The following is a 22,449-nucleotide window of genomic DNA, read 5'->3' as shown; positions in this document are numbered from 1 at the left end:
CAAGGCAAGGTCTCATCAATGTGAGAAGTGGAGTACCTTACTGTCCAGCTTCTTCATGGTGACCAGATCAAGAGATTTCAGCGAGTGGCCGGTAGGTGCGATGAAGTATAAGCAAGCGTGAATCCTGGTGTCGTGGTAATTAAAGAGGGAACGCTTGATCTTCAATTCTTCCTGCAGGTAGGCTTCAAACTGGGCATCTATGTATTCCACAATGGGCTTGTAGCTGAAAACAGAAGAATCACGTTTCAAACCCAGATGCAACTGCCATTGTAGGGTTTTCGTCAAGGTGACTTCCAGTGCAGTTATAAGACCAGTCTTCCTCTCACACTAAAACCAAAAGCCAAGGTATCAACAGGAGAGGAAGAGGATTAGGTTTCTTTTCAAGTTTTTCAACCACCCCCTGTCCGCCATCTTGTGTAAATCATGGCAAGTACAGGTCAAGATGAGGGACGAGGGTGGCGCTGTGGGTTAAACCACAGAGCCTAGGACTTGCTGATCAGAAGGTCAGCAGTTCAAATCCCCGCAAGGGGATGAGTTCCTGTTGTTGGGTCCCTGCTCCTGCCAACCTAGCACATCAAAGTGCAAGTAGATAAATAGGTACCGCTCCGGCGGGAAGGTAAACGGCATTTCCGTGTGCTGCTCTGGTTCAACAGAAGCGGCTTAGTCATGCTGGCCACATGACCTGGAAGCTGTACGCCGGCTCCCTTGGCCAATAAAGCGAGATGAGCGCCGCAACCCCAGAGTCGGCCACGACTGGACCTAATGGTCAGCGGTCCCTTTACCTTTACAGGTCAAGATGGTGGGAAGGCTGGCAAGAGTTTGCTCAAGTTTCACATAGCAGGCCGCTGGCTGGCACCCTACACAGGGCAGGTAGGTATTGCCATGTTTGAAAAATGTAACCCAGCCTGCGCACTTGGACTGCACTCAAGCTATATATAACTTTATAAAGCACATTCGAAGCACATTTACCCCTTCAAAGAATTCTGGGCACTGTGGTTTGCTAAAGCTTGCTGGGAATCATAACTCTCTGATGGATAAACTGCTTCACCCAGGATTCTTTGAAGGAAATGATGTACTTCAAAGGTACACTGTGAATACAAGCCTTACCATTTTTGCCCTTTGCTTTCTAGGTCCATGCTTCAAAGGGCTTCCCTTTTGCCCCACTGCTTTCCCCAGGAAAACCCGGCTGAATCGGAACAAATGGCAATTCGGGTTTTCTGCAGACTGTCGTTGGGTCCGATTATTATTTTATTTGTTGGTTTGTTTTATTATTTATTGACTGTCCGGAGACAAGACAATCACGTCGTGCACCAATAGCAGTGACCAGAGGAGGAATGACTGCTGGGAGGAGCAGAAAGGGAAGAAACGCCATGGTGCATCGACAGCAGCACAACCAGACACCTTAACCTGCCCCAGCTGCAACAAAACATGTCTCTCCCTGCATTGCTAGGGGTTGGACTAAATGACCCTCAGGGTCCCTTGTTCCCAAGAGTCCCATTCCCCATGATTTTCCCATATCAGTCTCTACAGCCTGCTGCAACCTGCCGACAGTTTGACTTCATCCCCCAAAGGTGCAGTCCTCCATTGATCTAGTAGTAGTAGAAGACGACCATCCTTCATCCAAAGATCTCAGGGAGGTTCGCAGCATAAAAATACAAGATAATACGATTAAAAATACAATTCTGTGGTGTTTTGCAGGGGGAAAGGGTTCAGACACAGAGCTTTGAAATATGGATCTGTCCCTAGAAATTTGGCACAAAAAGAAGTCTGCATGAACCCTTATTCATCCACCCAAGGGGGGTCTAAATTATGTGGCAACATTGTGTACCACCCCCCCCGACCTTTGAATACCCTTTTATAGCAGATCAACTCTGGGCAAAGGAACCTGATTACGTGCTGACTGGGACCTGAATTCTGTGCTTTTACAGAGATACAGCCCACAGCTGGCTGTTCAACTGAAGATGAACCTTCTTTGTCAAAACAGTTTGTAATGAGCTGGGAGCTGCTGTGATCGAGTGTCCAGCTATCAGGACATCCCGTTTGTACGCTAGGAGCTAAATTAAAAACCTGCTAATTCCCCCCACAGCTGTTCCCAAGGTCCTGTTCCTCAGTTTTAAAGGGGAGAGGAGGTTTTATACAAGGAGAATGACAGCCTACAGCAAATCTCAATCTTAAAAAGAGAGATTTAGTGATTAAAAACGGAAAACTTGTGCTGCTGGGATTGCCAAATTTTATTTTTATTTTTTGCTAGAGTGTAATGAGAGGCAGTTAAGACAACCAAATGCATTCTGGGGAGATGACTCTGAGCTGCAGTTTTGTGCCTAAGGCATTAAGTGCAAAAAACATTTTAGGTCAAGTATGATAACACTGTGGTTGACAACTCTCAAGACTGTATGAATGACCAACCTCAAGCCATTGGCCCCACGTAAGCCAAAGCAAGATATTATTCAGCTCCAGGGTCAGAGGTCTGGGCTTGTTAATTGCTTGAGGAGATAAACTTTGATGCTGGATTGTTTGAATCCCGGTTTCTTGGTATTTTGATGTTTCGTTTTGATTTGTGTATCATATTGTCGGTTGACAATTCTTGTATTGTGTGTTATATTGTTGGTTTTGTGGTGTGCCTTTTAATATACTGCTAGGGAACACCGTGGGAACCTTCGTGTTGAAGGGCAGAACACTAATTTAGTAATTTACTAATTTGGCCCTCCGCACCAAAGACACTCATGTATGCTGACAGCCCATAATGTGTTAACAGGGCAGAGGGCTGTGAACATGTAAAAAGTAGGGGGAAGTGAAGTTAATGGATGGGGTTCCCTTCAGATGTTAGCCCCAAGATGGCTTTGATATGCAGTTGTAGGAATTTGACCTTTCCTGCCACATAAACGGAGATTCTCAGGAGCCCAAACTCTGCTCCAGATTCCATACTTCATGCTGGGCAGTTGTGCAGAAGACCCACAGCCAAATTTCTGACAGGGCCTCATAGCACGAGGGCATGGTGCAGAGAACTGCAACGCCTCTGTGGCCTTTTGCATCGCTGTGGAATGTGAATACTGAGCTAAGGAGAAGCATGGAAGGGGGAGTGGAAAACTGGGAAAAGAAGGGGGAAGAGCGAAGGAGCAGCTGGTGGCTGGGGGAAGCCGGAGGCAAGCAAAGGGGAGCGAAGCAAAAGGGCTATAAAAAGAGGCAGGCAGAGAAAAAGCAACACCCACAATGTGGCAGAGAAGGTTGAGGGCCCTCTGCACTTTTAATAACTAAAGATTCTGCGGCCAGGCAATCCAAATCCTAAATCAAGAAGTGCTGATAATGCAAATGAACCCAACTCATAATGTACCTGCATTTTTAAATATAATCTACGCTGGTTTTGCTGATCATGCGGAGGGGTTAAGGAGCTTCGTGGAGGTATGGCATTCAGGTCCCAACCACCATCACTGGAGATGTTCCTCAGCCACACTTCTGGCTCCTAAGGCATGCATTGCCAATCCATGCACTTTCAAGCCTCTATCTACAGATGTTAGGGACTAGGAACTCGCTCAATTCAGTACATGAAAATAGATTCTCAAGAAAAACTGAATTGTGTGCACAATATAACCAGTGTTTGAAATTAGCCAGGCGCCAGGAGCGTTTTGCTACTGCCATAGGGCCAGTTGGGACTACATGGAGATTTCTGGGCACTAGGCTGGTGACTGCAGTTTAAAAGCCTCTGCCTTAGTCCATCACTAATACCATTCCCACTTCCGTTGTGTGTGTTTCTCCTTTCTGCACTGGGACAAGCGAACTGTTGTAAGAGCAAGCTACAGTCAAGCATTGTAGCTGAGATGACAGAATCATAAAACTGTAGCGTTAGAAGGGACCCAGAGGATTATTTAGTCCAACCCCCAGGTGAACAGACATTCTGATGTGGCGATCGCAACCTAGATTTAAGGTGCCATTTGGGGCCTAGCTTATATACCTGAGTTTCTAACACTGAATATAACATTCTGTGCCCCTTCTGCACTCCCACAGAACTGAGGCATGGGCACAGACAGCTGTAGTTCAGGACACACAACATCAGGATTCCTGCTTTGGACAAAGGCTTGCTGCAAAAATCGCAGCAGCCAAAGGAAGACACTCTCTTACAGAAGACAGGTGGCCTGCAAATAACAGGTAAAAATATAAGGTGAGCCTGCTCGATCTGGCCAATATCCCATCTAGATCTCACAGTGGCTGACCAGCAGTGTTCAAAACTCCCATTGTTCTAAGGCGCATTTTGCAACAGGGAATTTCTGAGCAGTTTCTGAGCTCTGGGCCTAATATTTCAGATTAAAACTGAGCGGGAGGAAAGTACAGTGGCCGCTCGGGTTGCGAACGTGATCTGTGCGGGATGCAAGTTTGCAACCCGCAGCATCCGTAACCCGCACCTGCGCACCTGCACATGCGCAGCTTGATTCGGCGCATCTGCGCATGCGCAAAGTGCGATTTAGTGCTTCTGTGCATGTGCGACCGCCGAAACCCAGAAGTAACCCGTTCCGGTACTTCCAGGTTTCGGCAGTCTGCAACCCGAAAAAACGCAACCTGAAGCGTAACCCGAGCTACGACTGTAGGACCTTTTTCTGCCTCCCCACTTCTAGCTACTCTCTGAAGACTGGAGAAGAGACCCTCTTAAGAATATTAGGGGGGTGGGCAGGGGAAGGACTAGAACATATGAAAAATGAACGTGATATTTTAGCTGCAGTCCATTCGTTTTCAGCTTTGCATTTTCGTTACAGAAAAAGCACGCCTAGACATTCTGTTGCTGCGCCCATAACCAGGGTTTAAGGTGCCCTTTGGCTCCTAGCCTGCATATCTCAGTTTCTGACACTGCCGGCCTGTGGGAAGCTTGCAAGCTGAACATGAGCACCACAGCCCTCTGCTCACCTGTGAATCGCAGCAACTGGTATGCTGAAGCCATGACGTCTCAGAAACTCTGTGGTTTGTTCCCCACTCTCCAGTTCTTTGTCCCTCGCTCCCTTTGCCCACATGTTCTAGAGATAACTGCATTGCTTTGTTTCTATGGCATAAAGGAGGTGCTTCAAAAGTTCCTGTAGCCACGAGCACAATTGCTCTCCTTGTCTGTGCTCTTACCGCCAGCACCTCAGACTTGAACATAGCTTAGGTTTGCCTGCTGCAAAACTCCTGGGTTTCTTCCCCAGCTCTGCAACCAGATATCCTTTCCAGAGGGAGCCAACATGGTGCAGTCATTGCAGTAAGGGGTGGGGGGAGCTTTTTCGGAACATTCCCTTCTGGGTGACTTTGCCCGTGGTGGGGCCAGAGGCATAAATGGGTGGAGCAATGAATATCTATCTATCTGAAGGAGTGTCTCCACGCCCATCATTCTGCCCAGACACTGAGGTCCAGCATCAAGGGCCTTCTGGCGGTTCCCTCGCTGCGAGAAGCCAAGTTACAGGGAACCAGGCAGAGGGCCTTCTCGGTAGTGGCGACTGCCCTGTGGAATACCCTCCCACAATATGTCAAAGAGAAGAACAACTACCAGACTTTTAGAAGACATCTGAAGGCAGCCCTGTTTAGGGAAGCTTTTAATGTTTAACAGACCACTGTATTTTAATACTTTGTTGGAAGCTGCCCAGAGTGGCTGGGGAAACCCAGGCCAGATGGGCGGGGTATTAAATAATAAATCATCATCATCATCATCATCATCATCTATACTCTCGGGTTACAGACACTTCAGGTTACAGACGCTTCAAGTTACAGACTCCGCTAACCCAGAAATAGTACCTTGGGTTAAGAACTTTGCTTCAGGATGTGAACAGAAATCTTGCGGTGGCAGCAGGAGGCCCCATTAGCTAAAGTGGTACCTCAGGTTAAGAACAGACCTGCAGGACAAATTAAGTTCTTAACCTGAGGTACCACTGTATCTATATATCTATATATATATACATACATACACCCACCCACACCCCTTTATACAGTTGTCTAGTTTTATGCCAGGGGTCGGCAATCGAAGGCCCATGGGCCACAAGCATCCCACAAGGGTCGTTTAACTTGCCCATGGACCCTTGCCGCCCACTTGGTTGGCTCCTGTGCATCACACTAAACTGGCATGGAGCGGAGCGGGGGACTGCCTTCCGCAATGCTTGGCGGCTTCCCATTGGCTGCAGGAAGCTCCTACAGCCAATGGGAAGCTGCGCATACCTCCACCGTGCCGGAAGGAGCATTTGTGCATGTGCGTGCGTTCTGGCCCACCACGGCGTCTGCGGGACCGTGAATTGGCCCAAGCCACAAAAACTTTGCCGACCCCTGTTTTATGTGCACACACTCTGTCCTGCATCCCGGGAAGCAAGGAGCATCTTTGGGAGTTGAATGACGCAGTTAAACCAGGCAGAAAAACCCAGGGAGGGTACAGTGCAGGCCTGGGGAGGGTTTTGGACTGAGACGAGTCTTGAAGGCCAGATACAGAGTCCTGGAGGGTCACATTTGGGCCTGAGGTTCCTCATAGATTACGAGTGGGGTGAGGTGCATGACCTCTGGGCCAGCCGCTGTGTTTTCAGCCTAACCAACCTCACAGGACGGTTGTGAGGATAAGGTCAATTCTGTGTCCAGGGCAGCTGTTTATCAGCTCCATCTGGTATGCAGGCTGAGACCCTATCTGCCCGTGGACTGTCTCACCAGAGTGATGTATGCTCTTGTTACCTCCCGCTTGGACTACTGCAATGTGCTCTGCGTGGGGCTACCTACGTGGGGACCTGGAAACTACAACTAATCCAGAATGTGGCAGCTAGACTGGTGACTGGGAGCGGCCGCCGAGACCATATAACACCGGTCTTGAAAGACCTACACTGGCTCCCAGTATGTTTCCAAGCACAATTCAAAGTGTTGGTGCTGACCTTTAAAGCCCTAAATGGCCTCGGTCCAGTACACCTGAAGGAGTATCTCCACCTCCATCGTTCTGCCTGGACACTGAGGTCCAGCGCTGAGAGCCTTCTGGCGGTTCCCTCACTGCGAGAAGCCAAGTTACAGGGAACCAGGCAGAGGGCCTTCTCGGTAGTGGCACCCGCCCTGTGGAACGCCCTCCCACCAGATGTCAAAGAGAAAAATAATTACCAAACTTTTAGAAGACATCTGAAGGCAAGCCCTGTTTAGGGAAGCTTTTAATGTTTGATGCATTACTGTATTTTAATATTTTGTTGGAAGCCACCCAGAGTGGCTGGGGAAACCCAGCCAGATTGGCGGGGTATAAATAATAAATTATTATTATTATTGGGTGAATAGAGGCCTCAATATGCAACCATGGCAATGGTGCCAGGGACTGCGCTACACCCTTCCCCCCTTCCATGTGCTGCGGCAGCTGTGGTATCTCACCCGCCTCACTTTCAGAATGGGTTAAAAAAGCAGGCATCCTTGAAATTCTTCCCCACAAGCCGCACATTCCAAGAATTCCTCGCTAAAGCTTATTTCCTATTTAGGAAAGTTTAGATGAAGTCATTAAAATAGCTTTGCCTCCAGATAAAGCGCAGTCAGCAAACTGAAGGCTTTTAAAGTTCAGCTACAACATGCGTTCCCAAAACTAGTTTAAAACGAACTTAAGCATTCTTGGGTTTCCTGTGTGGAAATAGCTAAACTGCCAGCTAAACTGGTTTTTAAAAGGAGATAATAAGAGAGATAGCCATTCAAACAACATATTCCGGATTTCAGGTAACATGCAAACACTGAAATGAATTGTTTCAAGAAATGTTTTGGCAAGGCTATGGGAGTGGCTCACCCATTTCCCATCAGATGTCAAAGAGATAAAGAATTACCTGACATTCAGAAGACATCTTAAGGCAGCCCTGTTCAGGGAAGTTTTTAATATGTAATGCTGTACTGTTTTTAACACTGATTGGGAGCCGCCCAGAGTGGCTGGGGAAACTCAGCCAGATGGGCGGGGTAAAAATAATAAATTATTATTATTATTATTATTATTATTATTATTATTATTATTTCACATGTGACTACTATGCAACTGAAAATCCCCTTGCTTGTTTACTTGAATATGTTTTTAAAATGTATATATTGATTTCGTAGAAGGTAAGGCTACGCATCATAAATAACAAACACCAGGAGAGAAATCCCCAGAATTGTAAAAATGAATAAAAGGCAAAACAAAAGTCAGTGTTTAGTCTGATTATTTTGCCTCTCTTCACAGGTTCCATATACTTGATCATGTATTGGTCACATATGAGGAGGCCAGTAGCGCTGCATTATGATCTATGCAAGTTAAGAAAGCTTGTTATGCATAGGTTCCCCTCAGCAGCTTACATTTCAAGCACTCTAAATCCTCTAAAACAGAGCTTTCCAAACTGTGTGTCACGACCCATTAAGCGTGTTGGCTGCAGTGTGTAGGTGTGTCAAGCAAATGCTTCCCGCGTTCCTCCCGGGGGCTGGAAAGGAGTTAGTTTAAAATAATAATAAATAATTTATTTATTTATACCTCACCCATCGGGCTGGGTTTCCCCAGGCACTCTGGGCAGCTCCCAACAGAATAATAATAATAATAATAAGCGATAAAAAAATCAAACACTTTTCCTTTTCCATGCCATTCAAATCTATTATCGTGGCCTTCTAAGTCCAATGCTTCTTCCTTTTCCAGTTTTAGCCAGTCGCTGATCCATACCAAACATGCAGCCTCAGATAGTTGTTTATTTCCTTGACATCTGAAGGGAGGGGCCCTCTGCTTGGTTCCCTGTAACCTCACTTCTCGCAGGGAGGGAACTGCCAGAAGGCCCTCAGAGATGGACCTCAGTGTCCGGGCTGAACAATGGCGGGGGGTAGTATACTGGGCCGAGGCCGTTTAGGGCTTTAAAGGTCCAATTTGCTAGTAAAACTGAATTATTGTGTCACAAAACGATGCATGTCTAAAAAGCATGTCACCAGTTTGGAAAGCTCCACTCTAAAATACTGCTAGCACTGACAACGCTGATGGGAATGTCTTGTGTTGCCTGAAAGAGGAACCCATCGATGGCTGACCTTGTGAGAAACACGGGTACCGAACGCAGCCCTGGGTAATCAAGCTGCATGGCCACAGAAGACCCACCAGCATGCATAAAACTGGAAAAGACAAAGGAAAGTCTTGAAACGAGATGCATCTTGTGATCCCGATCTTTTCCTCCCAGACCTGCCTTCTTCAGAAACTGGAGGCAACGCATATGCTCCACAAGTGGTCTCCGTCAACAGTGCGCATTGTAAGCAATCAGTGTTGACGTCTTAGAGCTCTTCCTGCTCTGGGCTTAGAGAGACGAACCCCCTTGTAAATCACTAAAACGAGCCAGGCCAGGGCAGGAGACTAATTGCAGCCGCGATGCTTAGCTTGCGATCGTTTGGGACAAGCGCCCGATTGTGACAAGGCGCAGAGGAGGTTAACGGCTCTCCCATTCACGTCGCGGGTCATAGCGTGAGCCCTGCTGTACACCCTTGAACAAAGGAGGTCTTGACAGATGAGGGGAGACAATGCTTCTGGCTCTTGCTGAATTAAATCAGATGCAAAGCGGTTCAGGAGACAAAGTGGCAACACATTTCCATATGGAACACCTGCTCCTGGGAGGGGGGGGGGCTTTTTATTTTAAAAGTCCTTTCCCCCTTGGTTTGTGCACATATGTGCCACTTCAAAAAATAAGAGCTGTTTCAGTGCGTCTGTACACACACACACACACACACACACTACACACATCCAGGCTTGATGAAGGGAGAGGAGAGTTCAGCAAGGAGGGCTGAGATTCCCAGCAAGGTTTGAAACCTAGGGCCCCATCTGCACATTTAAAGCAGTATCATACCACTTTAAGCAGACATGGCTTCCTCCCAAAGAATCCTGGGAACTGTAGTTTTCTAAAAACACAAGAGAGTTGCTAGGGGACCCTTATTTTCCCTCAGAGAGCTACAATTCCCAGAGTTCCCTGGGAAGGAGGATTCATTTCTAAACTCAGGGCTCCACCCCCCCCCCCCCCGAAGCCAGAACTTAGTTCCAGCACCTCTCAGGTAGACACCATTGCCGTTATAGGAGATCAAGGGAGGAATTCATGGTGAGTTCCAGCCCCTCTTTTTCTAGAAAAATAGCACTGGTTAAACTGCTCTGGGAGTTGTGGTGGGCGAAGAGGGGTCTGCTAATAAGTCTCGGCACCCTTCATAAACTAGTAAAGGTAAAGGGACACCTGACCATTAGGTCCAGTCGTGGCCGACTTTGGGGTTGCGGTGCTCATCTCGCTTTATTGGCCGAGGGAGCCGGCGTACAGCTTCCAGGTCATGTGGCCAGCATGACTAAGTCACTTCTGGCGAACCAGAGCAGCGCACGGAAACGCTGTTTACCTTCCCGCCGGAGTGGTCTTAATAAATTACACATCCCATAATTCTCTGGGGAAAGTCATGCCTGTCTTTTAAATGTATAGTGTGAATGGGGCACTGATATTACTATATATTTACTGATAGCACACCATTTTCCCTAACAGGACTCTTTGGCTTACAGATAAGAACAGCTGGAAACATAGAAAAACCAATAGTCAAAAAACCCAAAATGGATACAATCGAAATTATATACATATATAGGATGTGTTTTAAAACATACCAACAGTTACAATGAAAATACAGCACCAACCCTTTTAAGTAAAAAGCAATCAATGGCCAAAAGCCTGCTTGGATGACAAAGGCTTCACCTGCTAGTCCAGCTTCTCTATGGAGGGAGTTTCAAAGACTAATGTGCAAAGGTAAGACACATCACAGGAGGGACGCAGGTGGCGCTGTGGGTAAAAGCCTCAGCGCCTAGGGCTTGCCGATCGAAAGGTCGGCGGTTCGAATCCCTGCGGCGGGGTGCGCTCCCGCTGCTCGGTCCCAGCGCCTGCCAACCTAGCAGTTCGAAAGCACCTCCGGGTGCAAGTAGATAAATAGGGACCGCTTACCAGCGGGAAGGTAAACGGCGTTTCCATGTGTGGCTCTGGCTCGCCAGAGCAGCGATGTCACGCTGGCCACGTGACCCGGAAGTGTCTCCGGACAGCGCTGGCCCCTGGCCTCTTAAGTGAGATGGGCGCACAACCCCAGAGTCTGTCAAGACTGGCCCGTACGGGCAGGGGTACCTTTACCTTTACCTTTTTAAGACACATCACATCCATTGTTCCACTTAAATCTGAGTCTGCCGCTGCCCCAAATGGATGAGTCAAAAGTTGTCTGTGTCATAGTATCTTTCTCACAGAGGTCTTTTCCCACCTCAAAAGGCACTTGGGGAGAAATCGCATGTTTGAAAAGCATACCACATTTCACCCTGCAGATCAAGAGGCAAATTGAACATGTAAACTTTCCACCGAAACCTTCCAGCATGAGGAAAGCTTACACGTGTGATTTCCCTCTACTCTGCAAAGCGCTTGGCCCTTCAAAGAATAGTCTGGAGCAGCCTTGATGCTACCTGTCATCTTTGTTGATCTGGTCTCCAAATCCCACCGTGTCAACGATCGTCAGCTTCAGGCGGACGTTGCTCTCCTGAAGTTCGTAACTCCTTGCTTTCAACCGCACGCCAGGCTCGTTGTGAGTGGCTGGGTCACTTTCAAACTTTGTGTTGAACAGGGTGTCCATGAGCGTCGATTTGCCAATGCCCGTTTCCCCTGAAAAGGACCACATTCAGGTTAGGAGTCTGAGAAGCCCACAGCCACTACCTTTAGCCTACCAATGACTTTCTTCCTGGCGTCCAAATCAAGGATATTCTGCTTAAATGAGACATTAGAATTCCAAAGTTACAGGAATGGGGCAAGGCAAGCATTGCTTAGGAATGAGACTCCATGGTCTGCTAGATTAAGTAATTTATAGATCAAATCCTAACTTTGCAAAGAGGTCAAAGCTGGGCAAACTTCAGGCTTGCAGAAGCTACTTCGTTTTTTTACCAGGACTCTTACGTTGACCAACGGGAGTAAAGAGCAAAAGTCATAGGTTTGACTCCTAATTGGAGCAGACCGAGTGAAATTAATGGACATGAAGCTATTCATGTTTTTGAACTTCACTGGGTCTACTCTGAGTAGGGCTAACACTGAAGGCAGCATGTACACTCACAGTTACAGGATTCTGAGCTCAGAAGCTTGTTTAAAATACTAGACCTGGCATTTTGTTGCTGCTATTGTTAAAACAAGTGAGAGTCAGAATTCCTTGGGACTGAGCTATTTGTGAGCTATACACAGGTTTGCATTGCTTCAAAAATCTGCAAGACCTATTTCATCAGTTCTCAATTAAAATTGCAGCCGAAAGTTACATCAGATCAGAAGTCTACAACTGCTAGAAGCTAGTCCTGGACCAGCACTGACACACACACACACACACACACAGAGAGAGAGAGAGAGAGAGAGAGAGAGAGAGAGAGAACTTTGGGAAATCTATTAAGAACAACATGCCAACATTGTTTTTGCAGCACTTACAAAACTCAGCACGTTAAAATGGATCTAGGGGTCTTAGTAGAACACATTCTTAACATGAATCAACAGTGTGATGCAACAGCCCCCGCCAACAGCTAATGCAATTATAGGTAAAGGTAAAGGGACCCCTGACCATTAGGTCCAGTCGTGGCCAACTCTGGGGTTGCGGCGCTCATCTCGCTTATTGGCTGAGGGAGCCGGCGTACAGCTTCTGGGTCATGTGGCCAGCATGACTAAGCCGCTTCTGGCGAACCAGAGCAGTGCACGGAAACGCCGTTTACCTTCCTGCCGGAGCGGTACCTATTTATCTATTTGCACTTTGACGTACTTTCGAACTGCTAGGTTGGCAAGAGCAGGGACCCAGCAACAGAAGCTCACCCCGTCGCGGGGATTTGAACCACCGACCTTCTGATTGGCAAGTCCTAGTCTCTGTTGTTTAACCCACAGCGCCACCCGCGTCCTGCAGCAAAAAAAAGTATTGTGTCCAGATCAAGGGAAGCAATAGTACTGCTCTATTCTGCCTTCCTCAGACTGAACCTGGAGTCCTGTGTCCAGTTCTGGGCACCACAGTTTAAGAAAGCTATTGACAAGCAGGAACCTGTGCAGAGGAAGAGAACCAAGTGACGAAGGTCTGGAAACCAAGCCATATGAGGAGTTAGGTATGCTTAGCCTGGAGAAGAGAAGACTGAGAAGGGATACGATAGCCATCTTCAAATACCTGAAGTGCTGCCACATGGAGCAGGTTTGTTTTCTGCTGTTCCAGAGGCTAGGACCCAAACCAGTAGATTCAAATTACAAGAAAGGTGATTCCGGCTAAACATTAGGAAGAACTTTCTGACCGCAACAGCTGTTCAACAGTGGAATGGACTCCCTTGGAAGGTGGCAGATTCACCTTCTTTAGTGGTTTTTAAGCAGAGGTTGGGTGGTCATCTGCCAAAGATTCTTTCTTTCCATCCTCATTGCTGGTGCAGAAAGAGGCAGCTAGCTACCAACTATATTCCTTTAGTTACTACCTTGATTTCACTTTCCTCCCAAATGTTTTCCTCCCATGCCTGCTTTTAGCTGACAACTCTCCCTTTGGCCAGAGCAAAGAAGGAAAGAGCAGTGTAAAATCCCAGTTTGTTGTTGTTGTTGTTGTTGTTCTCCTCCTCCTCCTCCTCCTCCTCCTCCTCCTCTTCTTCTTCTTTCAGTCATGGGTGCAAACCATCTCCATTAATAACAGAACTACGAAACCAGTAGGATGCATTGCTCGGGTCACGGTAACTGTTATTATATTGAGAACATAGCCTGCAACGCACCCTGGGCGTCCCACCACCAAGCCCTAAAGCAAGGAAGAAGAAACTATGGCCCTCCAGATGTTTTTGGACTCCATCAGCTGCAGCCAGCATGGGTGATTGGCAGGAGCAATGGGAACTGTAGTCCAATAACATCCGGAGGACTACAAGTCCCTCTCACTTGCCCTGCCCTGCAGCGCTCTTTGATAGGGAACTGCTAAGTCATCCCTGGCCACTGTACTCTGTTTATTATTTTTTAAAATAATATTTATTAAAGTTTCAAATGTTACAAAAAGAAAATGAGATAATTCCAAGTTAAACAAAAACTTAATAACACATCACAATAAAGAAAGAAGAGAATAGGAAATTTTTTTTTATAAAAAACAGAAAAGCAGAAAAATAGAAACAATTAAAAAACACAACGAACCTTCCCATACTTATCTTTCATTTGCTTGTTTCCTTGACCTCCTCGCACCTCCCTTTTTTGTATTCTAGTTTGGTTAGCTATTTCAGCAAATCCTTTCCATCTTTCCCAATTTTTATCCTATAATTTATCTTAATATAATGTAACTTTACCTTTCCTTCTTTCATCCATTAACAATCTATTTTTACTTAATCCTTTATAATATTTCTGCTAAAGCCACATAACTTCATTCCAGCCTCCTTCTAACATTCCTTAATTTTACAATGTTTCTGTAAATAAACTTTAAATTTCTTCCAAACTTCTTCCACCGACTCTTCAGGCCACTGTACTCTGCAGCCCAGGAGTCCTCCAGAAAAGTCTGATGCAGCTCATACTGTTGCATTTTGTTTTCCGTTAAGAGATACACGTTGTTGGACAAAGGAATCAATTAGCATGCTATTTCTTATTTTCATTTAGCAGGAAAAATATACATGTGCCAATTAGCACTGGGTTTCAACCTTAACTGGTTTAGCTGTAAATGGGTGGGAGGGCCCAGAATTTAATAGAGAAAGGCTAAATTTAAATCAGCGGGGCTGGGAGTTTATGGGCACATTTACTCATATATTTTTTGAGGTCATTTTGGTTTGGGTATGTTACTCTAACAGGAAGCAAAGAGAAGCAACACCACTGGGGTTGGCCTTTCCTTTTTGTGGCAAGTGGGACCTTCCACTGGTTAAATTATAAACTGGCGCATATTTCCTGCAAAAAAGGCATCAGCACAGAGGTTTTGGCAAGGGCACAAAAAGCTCAACTGCGTAAGGCCATACATCTCATGGAGGAGAGGGCTGCCAATGGCTACCAGCCACCATGGCCAAGCATATACTATCTCCAGGGCTTCTGACTGCCAATTGCTGGGATTGAGGAGAGCTTCTCATAATGTCGAAATCAACTTCATGACATGATATATTAAAAAGTAGCTTTTCAGTTGATCACCAAGTCCAGTACGTATGTACAAAATACAAATCCTATTTTGTCAGTGCCGTAGTACATTCTTTTCTAATTTCTTCATCTTCTCTTGTATTTTTCTCTCTGACGTATTCCACTTGTGGAGGGCTGTTCCATTCAGGTGCTGCTTGAGATATTCCCATAAGGCATCTGGTTGTCCACTGTGAGAGAAGGATGCTGGCCTTAAACCAGCTGTGGTTGCAAGTCACATTCCTTTTCTTTTTTAAAAAAAACAACAACAACGGTGCAATAAAACCCCAGTCAATATTTTCTCTTTTAAAAGGAACAGCGAAGCTGCCGGCTAAAGTTTCATTGTAAAAACGAAACCGGATTTCATATAAACAGGCAGCAATGGGAATAGCTGAGCCCTGCCAAGCGAAGTGCAGAGATCAATGGTTTCATTTTGCGGACGCACAGAAATGCCTTTCAGGGGATGCAAATAGGAAAGGTCTCGGGGAAACAACATCGCTCCAGCCTCTAGAAGCTCAAACCACTTTGTTCAACAGCTTGCTGCGGTTTTGACGACATCTCTTTTCGCCGTTGTTTTAATTTGATGGATAGGAAAACACTAATCCTCATGGGAGAGCAAAGAAGAGGCAGCGGCCTTTTGCATTCCACGGATAAAATTTGACTCCGGATGACTTTGGCTGCAACCTTGAGGACAGTTCACCCTGTACACGGCCTCAGAAGAGAGGCTATGTGTGGATGCCACAATTCCCACTAGATCGCGGAGAAAGCAAAGCAATGCGATGTGAAAGGATGCAAACTGCAGCTATCAGCCTGCTGAGCTTCCTTTTTGTTAAAAGGAAAAGAGGAAAAGTAACTCAGGTTTCTAGTCCTTGTGATTACAAAGAGATGGGAGTGAATTCCCTGCTGAAATCTCAGGAGCCAGAGGGGCAGCTGAGCGAGGCTTCCAGTCTTTGGGGACATTTGCTTGAGAGTTTCTCTAGGGCTGCAATTTGGTGCTACGTAAGTTTGTAAGTTGGTGACAGCAGTCACGAAATTAAAAGACGCCTGCTTCTTGGGAGAAAGGCAATGGCAAACCTAGACAGCATCTTAAAAAGCAGAGACATCACCTTGCCGACAAAGGTCCGTATAGTTAAAGTTATAGTTATAGTTTTTCCCAGTAGTGATGTATGGAAGTGAGAGCTAGACCATAAAGAAGACTGATCGCCGAAGAATTGATGATTCTGAGTTATGGTGCTGGAGGAGACTCTTGAGAGTCCCATGGACTGCAAGAAGATCAAACGTATCCATTCTTAAGGAAATCAGCCCTGAGTGCTCACTGGAAGGACAGATCGTGAAGCGGAGGCTCCAATACTTTGGCCACCTCATGAGAAGAGAAGACTCCCTGGAAAAGACCGTGATGTTGGGAAAGATGGAGGGCACAAGGAGAAGGGGACGACAGAGGACGAGATGGTTGGACAGTGTTCTCGAAGCTACAAACGTGAGCCTGACCAAACTGCGGGAGGCAGTGGAAGACAGGAGTGCCTGGCGTGCTCTGGTCCATGGGGTCACGAAGAGTCAGACACGACTAAACGACTAAACAACAACAAAGTTTGTGAGGAATTCACCGGGGTGAGGAAGAGGCACAACTTGGCATATGTATATTTCCAGTTCTATCAACTTGCCTTGCAGCATTGGCTTATTTATTTTTCTTACAAAATTTACAGACCACTTAATAATGAAAAAAATAAATAAATCTCTAAGCCATTTACCTAAGGTACTAGAAAATACTATTTATTTTTTTTAAAAAAAACTTCTGCACTTTCTTTGCCAATATATGGGCAATGGCATAATTTAGTGCGAGAACACGGAAGGATACACTGTAGTTCCCTTATAAAGTCTGGGTGTTTGAAACGGTTGTACAGAGTATTTGGTACTTCCTACTCGTATTCCCCCACTCAATGTTAGCTACATAATTCTCTATGCTTCAGAAAGTGCATTCACATTCGTGTCAACAATCGCTCGCTTTTTACAGGGCAGAGTGTGGAGCTCCACATTTACACACCTCGTGTGGATGGCATGGCCCCATTCCTTAGCCCTGAATGACTGGGGAAAGTGTAGGTCTGTCATGGAGAAACAGCTACAAGCCACAATGGCTATGAATTGCCACCACTGTCCCAAGTGTTATGCCTCTGTATACCAGTCACTTGGATTCAGATGTGGGGAGAGAGCTGTTGTACTCAGGTTCTGCCTGAAGAATTCCCAGAGGAACCTGGCAGCCCAACAATTAAGAACAGGACGCTGTTCTTCTTGTGTCCTGACACCAGGTGCTTAAGCAGACACCTAAATGCCAGTACTGGATGTTCTTCTGTACAGGATGCAATGCTCAGTGGCAACTAGGCTATAGCTCCCCAGTGTCTATGAATCCATGCAATTTTACCATTGACATCTGGTACATTTGCAATTTTAACTGAGGGAGAACAAACTTTTGCCCAGGTTTCCAAAAATCCAGGAAACACCAGCTAAGCATCCAACATCACTTCCCAGTTTAGTTTCAGTTTTAAACATGCGAGGTTCCAAATGCTTTGCTGGTTTTCAGACTTTTTTGGGTGGGGGGTGGGGAGAAACATGCACAAAAAGCTGAGCATTTCCATTTAAAAGATTCCCTGTGATGCTTCGTGTCTTACACGCTAGGTACCACCAGGCAGGAGGGATTTTATATTGTTCGCCCGGCATGTTGCATCCAGGAAGGACACACAGATAAGCTCTTTGTTCAGAAGCCCATTATCATCACTTACCAACACAAAGGATGTTGAAGCAGAAACCCTGCGAGGTTGACTTGTTAACCAGCTGATCAGGGAGGCTGTCAAAACCGACATGGCCCGAGAGGGACAGGTTTCGGAGATCATCGTTCTGAAATTGCAAAGAAGAAACATGTCAAGGTTTTTATAGAGTTGGCTTTATCATTCTTATCAGTGAGAACCACTGCTCACCATCATGTCACATCACGTAAATGTATCCTCCATTGAAATAAACATATCTAGCTAGCACTGCCTTTCAAATACAGTGGTACCTCGGGTTACATACGCTTCAGGTTACATACGCTTCAGGTTACACACTCCGCTAACCTAGAAATAGTGCTTCAGGTTAATAACTTTGCTTCAGGATGAGAACAGAAATCGTGCTCCAGTGGTGCGGCAGCAGCAGGAGGCCCCATTAGCTAAAGTGGTACTTCAGGTTAAGAACAGTTTCAGGTTAAGTACGGACCTCCGGACCGAATTAAGTACCACTGTACATACATTTAGATGCAGAAACTAGAGTTCTTTGGAGGAAAGATGAGATTTGTCTGCAATAAACAGCAAGAGCAGGCAGCTTCTAGGTTCCGAAATACTCTGTTTCATGGAGGGCAATATAAAAGTCTCTCAAACATAAGTAAATCTTCTCTTTTAAAAAATCGCCTTTTAGAAATACTGATTAGCACCCTGCTTCTCAGGAATAAAAAGATAAAGCTGTACGGGAAGAGAAAAAGTTTCCTTACACAGAGTCAGACTAGAGATGCATGGGCCTGTCTAGGGCCCCATCTCCTCTTTGCATTTAAATAACTATCATACTACTTTAAACAGCCATGGCTTACTCCAGTGAATTCTGGGAAGTGTAGTTTGTGAAAAGTGCTGAGACTTGTTAGGAGACACCTATTCCCCTTACAGAGCTACAATTCCCAGAGTTCCCTGGGAAGAGGGATTGACTGTTAAACCACTCTGGGAATTGGAACACTGCGAATGAGAGAGGAGTCTCCAAACAACTGGTTTGGCCAAAATTGGCACGTTTAATTTTATTTATTTAGAAAGATGTGCAAGCTGTGTAAATCTCCAAATTCTCCAAGCTGTGTGCATTTCTGAAATCATCAGTAAGATACAGGTAAAATTGAAAACACAAATACACATAAAGCATAGCTAAAAATCGATCAAACACAGATTTAAAAAATCAATAAAACTTATGCAGAACATGTCACATATGGGGCTTGTAAAAGCTGAAGTTCCAGCACTCTTCACATAATATGTTATGTTATACCAACTTCTTGTGACAAAAGACTGTTGGGGGGCGGGGAGGGATGGCTAGTAGCCATTTGGGCACAACTAGTTGTAATTAGCTGCATCGCACTGTTTAAACCAGACTTTGCCCTGCCCTGGAGCCTGAAGGGAGCTTTAATCCAAAAACATCTGGAGGGCACCAGGTTGAAGAAGGCTGATCTAAACTATCAGGGGTCTGTACTATCCATTTTGAAATTTGGGGCAGCCCCATTGATATTGAGGGCACACTACAGTCCAATGCGTGGATTCATTTCACATTCGCAGAGTGTGTGCCTATATATGTTTGTTCGGGGGCAGACTTTGGTAATCTTTGATAATATGGTGCTCTGGGGGAGGTGAAAAACTGGTACCCCCAAATGGATCTTCTCTATCATGGATCTTCTCAATTTTGTGACGCTTTGGCTCAAGTGTCCTGTACAGGGAAACCCTCCATGACACCCTAAATCTGGCACTGTGTTTTCTGCCTATCTATTATACACATATATCTACAGTCATACCTCATGTTACGTTTGCTTCAGGTTGCGTTTTTTCAGGTTGCGTCCTGCAGCGACCCGGAAGTAACGGAATGGGTTACTTCCGGGTTTCGCCGCTTGTGCATATGCAGACACGCAAAATGACATCACATGCATACGCAGAAGCAGCGAATCAGTGCTTTTGAATTATGGTCCTGGAGGAGACTCTTGAGAGTCCCATGGACTGCAAGAAGATCAAACCTCTCCATTCTTAAGGAAATCAGCCCTGAGTGCTCACTGGAAGGACAGATCCAGAAGCTGAGGCTCCAATACTTTGGCCACCTCATGAGAAGACTCCCTGGAAAAGACCCTGATGTTGGGAAAGATGGAGGGCACAAGGAGAAGGGGACGACAGAGGACGAGATGGTTGGACGGTGTTCTCGAAGCTACCAGCATGAGTTTGACCAAACTGCGGGAGGCAGTGGAAGACAGGAGTGCCTGGCGTGCTCTGGTCCACGGGGCCACAAAGAGTCGGACATGACTAAATGACTAAACAACAACAACAACCCTATACCCGGAGGTCTCAGGGCGATTCACAGAACAAAATATAGAGAAGAATGAACAGGGTGTGGGGTGGAAATACAACAGAAAGAACATCATTGCAGCAGAATAAAAGTGAGAGGCCCAGGGAATAAGCATTTCCCTCGCAACCACCCAAAAAGCGCAGAAGGAAAGTTTGCCATGTGACGAGCAGCCACTTCTGGAATTGCCATCTCCACTGTGGGCTGCTATTTATAAACCAAGCGGGGCTCTGCTAACCAGAGCTAATAAAATTGAAGCGCCGCAACTGTGCCCTAAGTCATCCGCTGTCCTTCAGCAGGCCGAGGAGGAGGAGGAGGAGGAAGAGAGCGCAGAATTCTTCTGGCTCAGAGAGAAAAGAGGATTTTCCTCCTCCCCCTTCCTACACAGCCCCAAGGCTCAGATCCAAACCATTGCAGGGAAGCAACACAGAAGTCTATTTCCAATCTCAGGAAAAAGTAAAGGGGGAAAACCCATTAGCTTGACTCACACTTTTCTCTCTGGCGAGATACATTTATTCGGAGCAACTGGTGCAAACTCTAGTCTTGTTAATGACCGCCATAAATGTTAACGCTGTCCTTCACGTCTAACATTTAGAATTTAGAAAGAAATAATGAAATGAAATGAAATGAAATATTTTATGGATGTGTTTATTGCCCGGGGCTCCTTGGGTTGTACAGAAATCAAATCAAATAGACAAATAAAATTCTGGCCTCAGCTCCACTTAAGTCAATCTTAAAGGTCACGATAGAGCCTTAGGAGGACATTATTGGCCTGCCTTCCAAATATGTCTACACAAGCTACCAACCCAGAAACCGTTTCCCCCCTTTCTTTCTTTTTTTAGTATTTACACGTAAGTCATTTGTGGAGTAACCAAACAGTTTGAAACCAAAGACTCATGTGCCTTCCAATTTACACAACCAGCCCCTGCCTACTCCCCTGGAGGAAATTCCAGCTCATCACAGATGACTAGGCAAGTGGCTATTTACAAGCAAGTTTACTGTATTAGTACAAGTGCTTGCAGATGGGTGTTTGTATCAACTGCCCCTCCCTTGGAAAATACCGTTCTCCTGTGGACTAGTCAAAGCCAGGGCCCGCGTTATCTTCCAGAATTGAAATGAGATTTTATTTCTTATTCGAACGATTGCAGGAGACCTTTATATCACTGGCAGCACTTCAAACAGGATGAAATAATATATCAATCTTGGATGGGTTTGAGGATACTGGGTTCACAGCCAAGAAGCTCAGGGGATTTCCCAGTCCCAGGCTTTCATGAAACAGGAAACAGTACTGTAAGAGAATTTGCTCCTGCTCAAGGTGGAAAGCATTTCGAGGCTTTAACAGAAGAACAAGCCTTGCTGAGGAAGGCTTAGCATGGCTTCTGTACAGGGAAGACTTGCCTCCTCAGTAACAACCTTCTTCAGGAATTCCTTGCTCCACTGAGGCTCAGCGAGACAGCTGCCTCAGGCAACTTTGTAATGGAACCTCTGCTTTATGGAGGATACGGCTACTAATGGCTACTACCCATAATAGTTATGTTTTACTTCATCTTTTGGAGGCAGTAGACCCTTGAAGGCAGGGGAGAGGGCAGCTGCAACACTCAAATCATGCTTTCATGCTTCCCACTATAATAATAATAATAATAATAATAATAATAATAATAATAATAATTTATTATTTATACCCCGCCCATCTGGCTGGGCCTCCCCAGCCACTCTGGGCGGCTTCCATAGAAACCAAAAATACAGTAAAATCACACGTTAAAAACTTCCCTGAACAGGACTGCCTTAAGATGTCTTCTGAATGTCAGGTAGTTGTTTATTGCTTTGACATCTGCTGGAAGGGCGTTCCACAGGGTGGGCGCCACTACCGAGAAGGCCCTCTGCCTGGTTCCCTGTAGCTTTGCTTGGCGACTGCGAGAATAGGATGCTGAACTAGATGGTCCATTGGCCTGATCCTGCAAGCTCCTCTTACGTTCTTATGGCAGATGTGCTGGTCAGTTTTCAAGGCTCTTTTTCCACCCCAAAAGACCTCCACGCTGGGTTTGTCTGCTTGTCAAGCAACACTGCTTTTCCTGGATCCCTCTCTGGCTTGTACTAATTTTAAAAGATGCCACATAGACAAAGTTTACCAAGCCAGCCAGGGAGCACAATAAGTAACAACCAAAACAGCAAGCTCATGATTTGATTTAAGTTCTCCTCTCCAAGGAACCCTTTCTCTCCCTCCAAAGCTTTCCCCCCTGCCAAACAGATCTTGAAAGTGGTAGGCTTATTCTTCTCCTTAAGACTTAAAGCTTGAAGAAAACCT

General features: G+C 45.9%; 1 protein-coding gene across 5 annotated transcripts in view; it reads right to left on the bottom strand.

Annotated features, from left to right (window-relative positions):
• The window catches only part of SEPTIN11 (septin 11), a 109,346-nt gene that overhangs the window by 46,159 nt on the left and 40,738 nt on the right, over positions 1 to 22,449 (bottom strand). For all 5 annotated transcript variants that reach the window (XM_079990980.1, XM_079990982.1, XM_079990979.1 and 2 more), the window contains exons 2-4: positions 17,819 to 17,933; positions 11,399 to 11,594; positions 37 to 223 (exon numbers count right to left, since the gene is read on the bottom strand). In XM_079990980.1, the coding sequence (XP_079847106.1) occupies positions 37 to 223; positions 11,399 to 11,594; positions 17,819 to 17,933 (498 nt within the window). The remainder of the gene's footprint in view (positions 1 to 36; positions 224 to 11,398; positions 11,595 to 17,818; positions 17,934 to 22,449) is intronic.

The sequence above is a fragment of the Podarcis cretensis genome (assembly GCF_951804945.1).
Source record: "Podarcis cretensis genome assembly, chromosome: 9".
NCBI classification, from domain to species: Eukaryota; Metazoa; Chordata; class Lepidosauria; order Squamata; family Lacertidae; genus Podarcis; species Podarcis cretensis.
The sequence above is the reverse complement of the archived record's forward strand: the minus strand, read 5'-3'. Positions and strand labels throughout refer to the sequence as shown.